The sequence below is a fragment of the Nothoprocta perdicaria genome, unplaced genomic scaffold (assembly GCF_003342845.1).
Source record: "Nothoprocta perdicaria isolate Ctin4 unplaced genomic scaffold, notPer1 scaffold_112, whole genome shotgun sequence".
Lineage (NCBI taxonomy): Eukaryota > Metazoa > Chordata > Aves > Tinamiformes > Tinamidae > Nothoprocta > Nothoprocta perdicaria.
Window position 1 is genome coordinate 2080545 of NW_020454228.1, and position 14773 is coordinate 2095317.

Genomic DNA, 14773 nt, shown 5'->3' on the forward strand with positions numbered 1-14773 from the left:
GCTAAAATATCTAGACTGTGTGGCAATTCCTTAAGCAGTAGACTGTTCTCCTTTGATTTAGAAGTACAAAGGCTTTAAGAACTGTTTAATTGTAAGAGGAGCTGTACAGAGAGATTTCTGAGGATCTGTCAAGTTCTTACATAGATGTACTTGACTAAAATACATAAAAATAAGCAGCCCAGTGTGATAGTACATGAGTATGTGTGCCATATGCTTTTAATATGACATGAAATATTAATTTGTTGAAATGATAAATAACCATTTTCTTATTTTTTAATATCTTGCCTTTCCTTTCTCTCTAACCTCTTCTCTTTCCTTGTTGCTTTTGTCTATTTTATTTTGTTTCATCCGTAGAATATGAGCTCTGTGAGGTGCTGAACATGGTTTGTTTATTTGTTTTATTTTTTATTTTTAATTTATGGTGTCTTGCATAGCCCTCGTGGCCCAAGTATAAGGTTTGTAATAATTTAATAATGACAAATTGAGGTCAAAATGTTTAATTAATATTCTTAAGCATATACATAGTACTTTATGGCTAACTGGTTTGTTGATTTTAGTGGACAAATCAAGCTCTTTCACATCAACTCTTTGTCATTTTTAGCTCCTATTCCTGGTAAAAGCAAAAGAAGGATCTCATGTAAAGACCTTGGCCGAGGGGACTGTGAAGGCTGGCTTTGGAAAAAGAAAGATGCCAAGAGCTATTTCTCCCAGAAATGGAAAAAATATTGGTTTGTCCTGAAAGATACATCTCTATATTGGTATATCAATGAAGAGGTAAACATTTTTGCTCATTTTTTTAATCAAAAACACTGTGCAGTACTGTTGTCAAGAGATAGGGGAAGGCTAATGTTCTGAGTGCTTATCTGTGAGAATGATTTTTTTCACCAGAATAATTGTACCTAAATAACAATTAAGTCCTGTCTAGATTATATAAATATATTTGGTCCTTCAAATTCACCCCTTTTTTTTTCTGTAAGGAGGAAAAACACTATTTTCTGTGTCCTACTCTCAACAATTTAGAATAAACCTATCGTTTTCTCATTGCTCGAGCCCCGGAAGGGAAAAGGTAGTTATTTATTCCTGTCATTCAAGCTTAGTCATGGGAGGGTAAACTCTAATAATGTTCTGTCTGGGGTTCCTTGTTTTTCTGTGCCAGTAAAATGACAAAAAGCTCTAGTAATTACAGAGGATGCATTTGTTTTTCAGTTGTTGTTCTCTTGTCCTTCTTTCTGCATAGCTTTTTATTATGATTTCAGTGATCATGTATGCTGAGTTTAAGAATACTGGAGCAGCCTAACTGAATTGTGTACAGCTTTGATTGTGCAACAGATTTTACATTAGTGTAGGTTTATTTATGTCAGCTTTGGTAAAATTGCTTTTTGCTTTGGTGAGGTAGGAAACCTTAATTTTAAATATCTCTAGTATAATATGCAAATATTCCAAAAGAAAGTCATTGACAGCATATGGATATATTTAGTTCTGGATTGGTATTTCTGTTATTTTAATCCTGCGAGCATTTGTACACTTATTTAACATAGGATGAGTTCTTAGTTTCTTAAGAACTTTAAATAGTATGATTTCATAGTTTTCACTGTGTATATAGGAAGTCATTCCGTGAACAAATTTACCAAACCTGGTTTCCCAGGGAACCCCCCAGCAGGGATTCCTGCTACTTGTGCCTCAAAATCATCTTCAAATCAGTAATCCCAACTCTCTAGTCTCTTCCTTCCTTCCCCAAGATCTACTACGAGGTCCTTGCTGAGGTAGTAATTCAGAGCCACAAGACTGGTCATCAGCCCTGGTCAAGGAGTTTGTGGAGTTGCTGAGTTTGACTTTTCTCAAGCCAAATACAGGAGGGGGCAGTGATCTGAGCAGCTCCCTCTTCTCTTCCTTTGCCCAGATTTCCATGAGACCTGCTGGAGCTTGATTATATTTGAGACCTCCCTGAGAAAAGTGGTGGCAATCACCCACAGATTCAAAAGCTGTTGTGGAGGAGGACTCACTGACAGAGGGGCAGACAAGCAAACAACATTCTTGCCAAAATTTTTTTAGGCAATCAGGCCTAAAATATCGGTAGCAAGATTATTATAAACTGCCTTAAAGATACTTCTGACTTTAAGATACATGCTAGTGCAAAGCCCCTTATAACCTTGCACCTCACCCAAGAAATGTTTCCGTTTTCTCTGACGTTTTGCAGCAAAATGCCCATAATAGCATATTTAGCAAATTTAGCTGTGAAGGATCTAAAAGTTAAAGAGGTAATTCTGTGGAATTCCTTCACATACTTCACACTTATGATGCTGTATTATTTTCTAATGCAAGATTATGAGCAGTCTAAAAAGAAAGTCTGTGAAACTGATATTTTAGTAGCTTAAAATAAATAATGCTTTCAAATTGACAAAAGTCTAGAGAGATTCAATCTCATAAAATAAACTATGTACAAGTTATAGAGAAAGGTCAAGTGTCTGCTCTGTGTTAGAGAAGGAGAATAACTGAATCATACATAAAATACCAAAAGTATCTGAATTAACTATTATGCTTCTTAGCTGTGATATCACATAAAAATGGTAAACAGTGCAAAATCAAATTCTTTTTTCCCCATCCTTTACAATACTCTGCATCTCTTCTTACTAATTAGCCCATCCTCCTCCAAAATTAACTAATTATGTTGACTAATTGCCTGAACACACTTGGTCATTTTACATTTTTTCAAATGCTGTTTCAGCTGTGAAATTGGTTAAGGAAACTGAATATTTAAAAACTGTGTTTATACCAAGGGATCTGTCTTATTACTTTGGCAAAAGTCCCAGTGACTTTTGTGGGAGGTTTGCCAGAGCAGAGCATATATTAGTACTTCTTATGTAAAAAGCAGACAAGTGAAAATATATATCTTCTGCTAACTTTTCTGTGATATTTTTTGCCACCTTAACAGTAATATCTAGAATTGTCTTTGTAGGATGAAAAAGCCGAAGGATTCATCAGTCTACCTGAATTTAAAATCGATAGGGCCAGTGAATGCCGCAAGAAATAGTAAGTATACTCCAGAAAAATGCAATACAATGAAACAATAGAAGAAGTGGAACTAAGGACAAAGTTTTCCTGTACAGCAATGACAATCATGGAGTTTCTTACAGTGATCATAGAACAAGGTCATACTGAAGAGCCAAGCTCTGGTGTGTTTTTTGTGCTGTATTTCCCAAAGAGAGACCTGAAACTATCATGCGTGATCACAGCTAAGTACATTAAAAGCAAGAAGACTGCTTGATCGTTCCTTTATTAAATGAATAGTTTTAGGCTTTCTTCTTTTCTTAGGAGGGGAAAAGGGGCAGCCTGAGGGGGATATTATAGCACTTTTAAGCTTGATACAACAACTTGAAGCAAAATAAGGACACCATCCTAAGTTCATGGCCAGGGATCAATCTTTACTATAACTCCAAATTAGTTAACAACATCTCAAAGTTTGCTGGCGCAGAGAGTCAGTCCTGAGGTGGAGTTAAACAAGAGGATGACAGTGATTTCTCTTCTTTCGGGAGTATGACCTGAAAACTCTAAAACAACTTTTCTTCTCACCTAGGTATGTATGCTGGTGTCCAAATATATGCCCTTGCACAAGCCTATTTTTTATTTTGATGCATTTTTATAGTAATAGCAAATGTATTTTTAAGTCTTATTGTTGAAAACTTTCTGCCTTGCATTCTAATAGTTTTTACTTTTCTTTGACTTAAATTTTTCAAGAACATACAATCCCTTAAAACTGTGCAGAAAAGCAATTGCAAAAGTAAAATGGCTTTTCCCCTTAATTTATAGTACGTGCTATTCTAAAGTATTTCTGACTTTGTCCTGCTTGGTTTATGTATCCGTTCAGGATTAAGTCTCCTCTTCATGATGATCTCAAAGGGCAGAAAATGAAAACTACATTTTTTTAAGCATGTGTATATATATATGTGGGTGTATACATATATACTGAATATAAAATGATATAATATTATGTCATATATATAATTCAAAAATACAAATATGGATATATCAGCTTGGGTTGTGTGTATTGTCCTGGATCATTGGGCTTCACTGCCGAAGTAATTCACTTTTATGTTCTGTTAGACAGCAACACTGATATGTCAACTCATTTCTCAGAATGGCACCCTGTTTAATTTTTTTTTCAGCGTTTGTTATGTGCTGGAGAGTAGAACATAAAATGTGGCTATTAAAATTCCTTGCTCGGGTGGCTGATAAAGAAAAATGACTCAAAGAATCCAGACAACAGATGCTTTAACAATTTTAAGAAGTCAAGCTTGGGGTCTTAGTAACTTGATGATGTCTTTCTAAACTGAACAGATGTCACTGTACATCTGTATTCACTTGCATAACATTATGTCATACTCTAGTGTGTAGATGAGTCTTTTTGGTCTCAAGAATATTATTTTTACATAATATCTTCAGTGGCAGGACCTTTCCTGGATTACATATAACAGATTTCTGAAAACCTATTTCCTTATACGTGTATGTGTATGTATATATATATATATATGTAGCTACATATATGTATACCTACATAAATATAGACAGACATAGATATATGTTGTATTAATCTAATCTGTTGTTTCTCAGAAAAAATGATAATGGTGCTGTTATGTGTTTCATGCATTTTCTTAAATTCTTCGAAAGTATTAGACATTTTTGTCCTTATTTTAAGAGAGACCTTCAGACTATATTCAAAAATGATTCTTCTGTCTTATTAATTACTTTCAGATTCATTTTCTAGATCTTCAAATACTTCACCATAAAGCTTTATCCAACATAGTTTAAAAATTCTTTCAAATAATTTATTTCTTATTATTTCTTACTATGTATGCTGTAATTCTCGCTGCCCAGTCATGTTGATTACTTTGATAGAAAGGAAAGATGAGATGTAATTGCCCATTGTTTGGTATGACCTCAAGAACACAATCTTAATTTATAACCAGCCTTCAGAAATCAATCAGCACATCACCTTTTTTTTTTTTTTTTTCTGTTTGAAACCCAGTCATTAGATCTAGAGGTAGTGTCAAGGTCATTTGGATATGAGCAGTCACCAGGACTGAGAGGTTTTCTGTTGTACTGAACAATTTTAATCAATCTTCTATCCAGAAAGAATTTTACACCACTAGATACATCAGCAAAATGGATTGATAAATAAATTATTCCTTGACTGGATAATATTATTCAAAAGCAACATAGTGTAATTGTTGAATGATCCCTATTTATGCATGAACCAAATATTATTTGGAAAGGGGTGCATTAGTGCATTTTAGTTGGAGAAGCCTGGCTTCTCCATAAGTTCTAAATCCTATAAGTTATTTTTATACTCTATTTGGAGGATTTTAACGACTCAGGAAATCTGAACTCATCTCATTGGTCACTTCACTTTCCTATATTTAAAAAAAAAAAAAAAAGTGTGCCATTATGTTTTTATAATTATGTTTTTCCTCTACAGTGCATTCAAAGCCTGCCATCCTAAGATCAAAAGTTTTTATTTTGCTGCTGAACACCTAGATGATATGAACAGGTAAGGAAAACTGGCAAAGTTCAAGGACAGCAGTAATAGTTGAGAAAATGAGCGCAGAGTAGCGTTCTTTCTGAGTGGCTGCATACGCTAAGTATTCCCTTTATGCAAAAATTGCATTTTTGAAAGGAAGATTGGAAGATTTACAAAACATTTTAGAAGATTACTCCTTTCTTAAAAGAAAAAAAAAACAAAAGAAGATACAAACAGGATTTTAGAACTCTAGGTTTTTGTAAACCTGCTCTTGGATGTGTGGCACCTGCATGGGAGCTGTCTCCAGCTGCTTGTGCTCATACCCCCCAACACATGATAGTCACCCAGTGAAGCTTCTCTCTGTTTCTGGCCCTTGAGAAAGTAAGAAGTTGGAGAAAGCTTGATAACAGTCACTGATCTTTCTTATGCCAATCTTGAAAAAGGCACTAGAAATTCTAAGAAGTAGTGAATTTGACAGGTTTTTTCTACTGACATGAATTTAATCTGGTAGATAAAGTGAAAATTTTATTTTGTTGGCGTAAGCAACTGGAAAACAGCAAAGAGTTAAGTCTTAGTTCTAAAGGACTGAGCCTAACTGTATTCATTTTAGTCTATTTTTGAGATTTTACCCCCCAAAAAAGCTTGAAGCTTCAGCACAAAATAAATACATTTACTCTTAATTCTGGAGAAATGGCATGCATCCCACCTCAATTCACATATTTGTTTTTTATTTCATTTGTTTTCACAACAACAAAAAAAGTAATTCAGTTCAAAAAATATATAATCACCTTCTTATGATGGAAGAACCAAACAGAAATATGATTGCAACTGAGACCCACTCTTAGATGATGTTTGTAAGCATCCTAAGTGAGGAATATTGTATGCTTTTAATAAAGAGAAAATGAGACTAACTGAAAAAATAATAAACTATTTCTTTGTAAAATTTTAGGCTTGCCTTTACTAGGTAATTCTGTCAAGCCAGTGACTCAAATCTCAGTTGACTGCATGATGAGCACAGTAATGGTATAGTATATTCAATATATCCTGAACAGCAGCAATATATAAATCATTGCTGTCAGTAGGCCCTCACTCAGTATGATAGGATGCCTTGTTTCTGAGGATAAAAATATATAGCTGCTCAGTAATCAGAAAGCAACAGCAAATACACTTCAATGCATTAAAGTTATATTACATAGCCTAAAACTAACTCAGGAACTGGAAGGTTTTTAACCTCCTGGCATGAGTAATCTTTTTATCACATTTTAGAAGAAGTGCTTATTAGCTCATTAAGAATGAGCTTGACCTAGTTTTGAGCTGAGTTAAATACATGTAAATTTGAAGCAGATCCATCAAAGTCTATGAAATTAATTCAGATTCTCACCAGTCTTCATTTGCTTTCAGAGTCTCATCAAAATACTTTATTTTTTCTTAATGTATGAAAAAAATCCTTTGCTTTCAGAAATCTTGAATTAACTTGGTAAAGAAAATGTGGATTACTGAAAAATTATAATTTAAACTTTCATTTAAATGCAGAACGTGGAAATAAATTTAGTAATAATAATATAATAAAATGTTTCTTGTTGAAAAGCGTATTCTAGCCTCTATCCAAGTTTGCCTAAAACATTCACAGTCAGTATTTCAAAAATACAATTAAGACTGATTTGATCACTTTCTGTACTTTTTTTGTCAGGTACATTTTAATTATGTATCATTCAGTAATTTCAGTGCTGTTTATACCTGAGATAGAAGAAAAGAAAATAGCATACTACTAAAGCACATTTTTTTGAAAGCTAGGAATAGTTCATTTCCTCCATTCTTTTTGTAAAACAATGATTTAGTTGTGAAATATTTGTATGCAGGTCAGGTGAATTTTTCATTTCTGTTCCTTTTTCATTTCATGTACATGAAATGTGTATTTTAGTGTTAGGTAACTCTGACACTGTTCAGATTATCTTGCTACCTTCATGACTCTGCCACCCCATTATTTTGGTAAGGAGAGAAGTTTGACTGTGCAGATTATTACTGTGACATCTGATGTTCATTTCGTCTACCCTGTTGCACCAGTAAAAGTGCTCTTTCCATCCATATAACCCATTCTGCTTGGGTGAGAAGAAGGACGGAATAACCTTTATTGGTAAAAAGTACAGTTTTGCTGGTATAAGTGTATATTCATAGAAACACATTGCTTGGAAGCTCATTGCTATGCCTATTCCAGGAAAATGCTTCTAATGTCAAGTACAGATCTTATATTTCTATTTAATGGTACTCCACATAATTCTGTTTTGATTTTCCGCAGTAATCATGCCTGCCTCCTTATGCGTCCAATATAGATTTACTCAAAGATCCTGATCTTTTCTTTAGAGGCAAATGTGACTTCTTCAGGGCTGGCTGGCTTAAATACTTAGCATACCCTTATTCTTCCCTTTCAATCTATGTATTTATATTTATTTATTTTAAAGTGATGACATACATGGCTACCAAAATTGTTTCTTCTGAGCAAGGGAACACACAGTCAATAACTTTATGTTGAATAGTAGTCTGAGAACTTCCTTGAACAAGCTGAAACCCATTTGACCTCTTTATTTCTGTGAGTAGGCAGAGTATTAAGATTTGTACAGTCTTTCTTCCTCAATGTAGCTCTGTGATCAAAAGCAAAGATGACAAGTTGACTTGTAGCACGAGAATGTGTGGAGAAGGTTTCAGTGAAGATGACTTCCAAAAATTTCCATCACCTAAAGCTTGCTTTATTTTAGTTAAACTGCAGTTGATTACATATAGACTCTATAAGATAGTCATGCTATCATGCAAGCTCATCTTGTATCCTTGAGCTTTATGATTAAAGTCAATATGAATAGAAACACTGCATCTCCCTAGGATGTGAAACAAGACAGAAGAATGCTTACTACTCTTCTATGTGAAAATACATGTGTTCCACTTTAGAGAAGTTACAGGGCTAGAAAGTACTTTTATGTATAGATGCATATGCACATGAATCATGAAACTGTATTAATTACACCCTGACAAAGTGTAATGCATGTGCTATTCTTAAAAAGAAAAAGCCTAAATGACTGCTGCAGCTACCAGTGTTTCTCTATTTATTGCCACAGCTAATATAGGCATTTTATAATTCTCACAAGAAAATTATTGCGGTAAAGAAGGATTTTTTTCTTGGCCTCGCATCCCCTAAAATTTACAGTGGTTACCAATGTATAGCCAACATCAATGAGAGCAGATCTTCCATACCCTAGAAGTTTGCAGATGGCTTGCAGGTAGGATTTTATTATGCCTTTTGAAATACCTAATAGAGAACTTTTGAATAACTGCACACTCAGAACTCTTGTCCTAAATATCTGGTAAAGAGGGAGTGTTCTGTACCTCTTCCATTCTTCACAGATTTCCCCGTGAAAGAACCATACAGTAGTGCATTTCTCATGTGTTTCTATCTTGAACAAACCCCAACACTAGCTCTATTATTAAAATAATCTAACTCTCTGCCCATGTCTATTCCAGCCATACTTGAAGAAGATTTGCACTGTGGCCACATATCAACAAATATGCATGTGTCAGTACTATTTTTTAGTTTCTGAACTTAACAAACCACCCCAAAGCTCATGATCCTTAACAGTTTACAACCACACCAGTACCTTGTCATTCATTTCACAGGCATCACAGGTAGTATTTCAAGCAGAAAAGCAATGAATGTGAAGTCAGTACACTGTATCTCACTTACATGGCTATACACTTCTTGTATATACACCTTTAGATTATATATCTTAGGAAACAGAGGATCCACCTTAGTTGTCTGTCCTGCTTTTTTGTCAGAGGAGGATTTGGGGGTTTTTTTTGTTTTCTTTTTCTTCTGTGCTGCTTTTACCCTTTGCACAAGGGCAATGGTTCGTGCTGTTGCTCATCCCCCCACGCTGAGATGCTGCCATTCTGCATGTGTGGCTCCTGCCTTTCGGCTTGTCTGCTTTGGGATGGAGGGAGAGCTCCAGCAGAGCTGTCAGGATAGCTGAGCTTACACTGTCCTGACATTTATTCCCCAGAGGAAGCCTTCCTGATTCAGAAAAGCAAACCTAGCAGATAGCTTTGGAGGGGACCACTTGATATGCCATGAAGATGCAGATAGTTTTCCGAAACACAATTTGCTGGATTTCTGATCCAATGTTATTTATATACATGTGTAACAGTTCCTAACTATTGCAGTTGAAATTTTACGTCTCTGCTTTGGCTTCTCTTTTCTGCTGTTTTTCAGGCAGTAATTTGGATTGCATGCTAATATGAAGTATCCTGTAATCACTTCAGTAGATCTCCAGCATTCCTCCCAATGTGCAATGCTTTTTTGGCCTTTAATGTTACTCACAGACCATATGTGAGGTTGCAGTTTGTGGAAGGAAAGTGATAGAAGTTTGTTTCAGGGATAGCAACTATACATTACGATCTAAGGTCCGCATAGCATGCCCTGAAATGTCCTGAGGTTTGACATGTAGGAGTGGTTAAAAAGGATGCTTTGTTTCCCTTGCTGAGCAAATAATACTGCACAGCTTCCATACATACAGGATGCAGAACAAACCCATCAGGCACAGTTTTCTGAAACAAGAGTTTCACATGCTTCAAGAAAATGCCAAACCCACTTCAGGTGTCCTTCTGTGCATTTTAGCAGTAAAATCGCAAGCCATTAGCTTGGCAAATAAGGTCTGTCAGATCCTGGATTTGAGATGACTGGAGTAAGTAATTCTAAGTTTACCAATGGGAGGTTGTCGTGCTGCTTTAAAGTCTCATTTATAGAGGAAATGATTTCATGTAAGCATTCAGCTAATGAATACCTTGAGAGCCCCATGAGGGAGAAGGGCAGGTTGAAGCAAGGCTTTGCCACACATGGCTGACTCTGTGCTGCACAATGACAGCACTGCTAGACAAGAATAGCAATAGTTTATTTTTAATTTGTGTGGCTTATGGAAGCGTTTTTCGGTTTTTCTTTTTTTAAAGTTGACATTACAGCCTTAGATGTGAATTGTATTCTGGCAAATGTCTTTTCTCCCTCTGCTGGGCTGACAAAAACACAAAAGTGAATTCTGATATGCCCCTGTTTCTTTGTACTTGGCACTGTAGGTAAGCTCTGAAACCCATAATGGCATAATTAAACCTCACTGTCTATTTGGGAGTGAACCTGTTCTTTTGACTGCTGTTTTCTGCTCTGTTCCTCTGTTAAGAAGCCAATTCAGGATTTATAATATGGCTCAAATCTCTGGAAAGTGGTGTTTATTTCTAAAACATCAGAACATCAGGAGTATCGGTGTGATGGCATATCTAGGAGCAGCAGACTTAATGGCTCTTTGATTATCTCAAGATCCTTTATTTTACAAATGTTTGTCATCATATATGGTTTTCCATTTGAAACAAGATCTTTGCTGTGGAAACATTTTGTTCAACAGCAAAATTACAGATCTTGGGAGACAACCTGACTAAAAGTATCAAAGAAAACAACTGTCTTGCATGAAAAATAACTTTGTCTTCAATCTCCTTCAAATACTCATAACTTTTTTTTTTTTTTTTTTTTTTTTTTTTGGTAGAAATGCACCCAAAATTAGCATGCTGGCTCAGTATCACTGTGTTTTTTGTTTTTTCTTTTAATATTATTTCAGATGGCTAAACAGAATTAACATGCTTGCTGCTGGCTATGCAGAAAGAGAGAGGATCAAACAAGAACAAGGTAATGTGTTGGGTTTTTTTGGTTGCTTCTGTCACCTCTTAACACAAGTTCATCTGTTCTCACCCATCCCAGTCCCCTTCCCATTATCATTCCCATCCCATGGAAGTTGTTCACATATGGCGGTTGCTTTAGAGAAGTCCTTCTCTCTCATCATGTTTGATTAACACCTTCAGATTCTCATCCACAGACTCTTGGATTATTTCTGAGAAAGCTACAAAAGGTAGCTAAAAGCAGATAATTTACTTCCAGTTAGCTCAGATTCACTGTACTGAGGAGTCTGTGTCTCACATCAGAAGAAAATAAAGAAACTGCATACTAAAAGAAAAAAAGTTAAAGTTGCACTTGATGTTTGAATTCACAGGGAACAGGAACATATCCAATAGGTCTCAGGAACAAAACCATTCTTCTAAAGCTGACTGACATAAAATTTCTCTTAAGAGCACTGATTTTAAGGCCACTTATTTTTTTATTCCTGCCATTTTCATTAGAGATTTGTGACAGAATTCTGCTAGCCTTTTCAATGAAGCACTTCTTTTGCAGCGTTAGCTTTACAACATCTTTCCTCTGCTTTTTTAGTGCCTAGTATAACATGGGTTTAAATAAGCAAAACATAAAATGATGACTCTCTTCCATTTACTTTGCTGCAGCAAAAAATCTTTTCCATAGGTAGGAAAAAGAATGGGGCGGTGCATTCGTGTTGGGCATGTTGTTTCCTAGAATTGCCAATAACATGAATTCCCAGAAGTATTTCTATCCAACTAATTGGCTTGGCAAACAGCTGCCTTGTGAATCCGTACTCTCTTTTTCACAGCTCTACCTGGCAGGAGGCACCAGTTACAATGGTCATGATCACCCAGAGCTTTTCCAGATGCCTGTCAGCATACTGGCAACTGAGTCAGACAATCCTTTTTTAATTCTGTGACTGCATAGTCTTCATCAGTGAGGTTCTGTCTTTTCTTCCTAAAACATTGCAACTCTGAGCTACAGCAGAAATATATTTAATGTAGTCTTTTCTTCAAAGACTGTATTTCCAGCTATTTTCAGAGAGAAATTATATTCAGAATGCTGCCACCAGGCTTCAGAATTTGCAGATGGTGTCCTCCTTGCCCCCTCAAATCATGTATCTGTAGCAACTTTTGTGACAACCTTAGAGTAGCCTTCACCCTGTCCTTCTGCTCTGAGATTGTGAGGAGGAGGATGTGTGGTCTGCCTTTATGGAATGTGTTGCTACATGTTTCTCTTCCTGGAGACTCTGTGGAAAAAAATGATTTCTCAGTGGGAAGCAAGAGTGATTCCAGCAGTCAGGAAAAGACATCAGGAAACTGAAACATCCTGTAATGGTAGGAAATTAATTGCTAGCATCTGAAAAGGTGTCTGCCTTGGTGTACACATGATTGTCTCTCCAGCACTCTAGAAGGTTCAATGAGTCTTTCTTTCCAAGCAATCACTAAAAAAAGTGAAATAATTTCACTAAACAGTGAAATAGCAGATGATGCAGCTCTTAGACATCAGATCATGTGCACTCAGATGTCATGCTGCCTCTTACTTGAACAGATCCCTGGATAAAATCTCCAGTGAGACTTACTATGGGTACGATACCTTTGGCAGTGAGGGGTTTCTTCATTACCTCATTAACACTATTCAGCAGAATTGATTTATCATATAGATATAGGGGAACCTACATCATCTTCATGTGTTTCCTATTTGTGTTGTGTGGGATCAGTCTCACATTCCCCACTTACTGCAATACTGTGTGATCCCTCTGGTGATAATCGTTGGCTCCGAGCACAAGGGCTATTAAATTGCTGAGCAGTGTCCCTAATTAGCAAAGGCATCAAGTTAGCAAACCTCTCTATCACTTCAAGTGGCTTTGAAACTGTATATAATGTGAAGCTGGAATTTTCTATATTCAGTGACTGTACCGATTGTCATCTACATATTAGATTTTACAAAAGATCTTTTATTTCTGTTCAGTCAGTCCGTTGCAGCAAGGCTTTATAATGCCTCTGCAGCAATCCAACAGTAGTTGTCAAACCTGCTTCAATTAAGAGTTGAACACTTCTGAATCTAAACTGCATAACTATATTTCAAGTGCTTCAGAGATGCACGAATCACCAAACGGTGGGTGTATTCCTGAACAAAATGTGACATTCTGTACAGAACAGCTTGATAAAAATACCATCAACTTTCTATATTAAACATAGTGAATGTGAAGAACATGGCAAGGGAGTTTGGATAGGGAAGTTGCATACTTTCCAGTCACATAAAATCAGAGAAAAAAGTAGTTGCTTATATAAATAGAAAATAATGAATTGGCAAATGGTGGGCCAATGTTAGTTTATGTACAGTCAATGCAGTCAACTGCTCATTCAGAAGGCTTTCAAGGTATGCCCTATGAATTTAGCCTGTCCATTGTGGAGAGCGAAACATGGCAACTGTTTGATAGCATAATGTGCATTTCAGACAGACAATAGTCTCTCAGTTGCCAAAAGCAAAACATTTTTTTAAAATGGTAGGAGAATATTTTTGTTCATTTCATTGTCCTCTTAACTGCAGATTTTTTTTGATAGAAATACAGTGAAGTGTACAAAAGCATGATATTGTGTTTTGTTGTGTGTGGATTTGCCAGCCATGAACTTCTTCGCATATTTAGCCAGAATTCGAAGCAACACAGAGACTTTGCTAAATTTTAATTTCAGAACAAATAGTTCAGCTCTAAGTCTGCAGAGATCTCACTGAGTAATAAAATTACGATAGGCTATTTGCCATGCATAGCTACATAAGACTTTGCTGCAGTAGGAACAAATATTCTTGTATGCCAATATTTTATTTCTTTTTCTTTCAGTTTAAAATAATTGGAACTGGAAAATAATTTTCTTAAAAGTGAGTGGGAGTTATAAAAAGTTTTCTCTGACTTAGTGTTTTTTTCACATAAAATGTGCAATTTGGGGAATTCTACAGAGACTGAACTAGTTGGAATTCTTGATTTTAAGGTTCATGAAAATGTTATTTGTGCCATTTGTTTAGTACACTCTTTAAAGAGATCTCTCAGATATATTCTTGCAAGAAGCAAATCAAGAGAGCCAGTCTTATAACAAAATTGTTACTGCTTGTAAAATAATAATAATTAAGTAAGGCTACACTCTCTGATTTATAGCTATAAATACAAAGAATTTTAGATACAAAATACAAAGAACTGTTTCAATAGGGTTCATTTTAAGGTAAGCAATCTTCTTTTTTAATGTTGAGTAACCATAATGATAGGGGGAAAAAAAAAAAAAAAAGAAAGCTGAAATTACATGTTGTGCCAACCTGGAACATTTTCAGGTTATTTTTGTTGTTGTTGTTATTTTGTTGCATAGCTTATGACACAAAAATCAATGTTTTTCTGCTCATGTAACAACAGAAACGATTAAGTGATGGAATTCATTGAGTATTTATTGAACAACGTCAAAATTGTCTGTGATTAGTCCATGAAGAATATGAACTATACATATGAACTATGCTGTTCAGTTATATCACAATTTACCCAATACTAGAGGCTA

At 35.6% G+C, this 14773-nt stretch overlaps 1 protein-coding gene across 4 annotated transcripts in view; it reads left to right on the forward strand.

The window, feature by feature from the left end:
• Positions 1–14773, forward strand: part of CNKSR2 (connector enhancer of kinase suppressor of Ras 2) — a 205929-nt gene that overhangs the window by 147046 nt on the left and 44110 nt on the right. For all 4 annotated transcript variants that reach the window (XM_026051981.1, XM_026051984.1, XM_026051998.1 and 1 more), the window contains 4 exons: positions 602–774; positions 2957–3030; positions 5474–5545; positions 11161–11228. In XM_026051981.1, coding sequence (XP_025907766.1) covers positions 602–774; positions 2957–3030; positions 5474–5545; positions 11161–11228 — 387 coding nt within the window. The remainder of the gene's footprint in view (positions 1–601; positions 775–2956; positions 3031–5473; positions 5546–11160; positions 11229–14773) is intronic.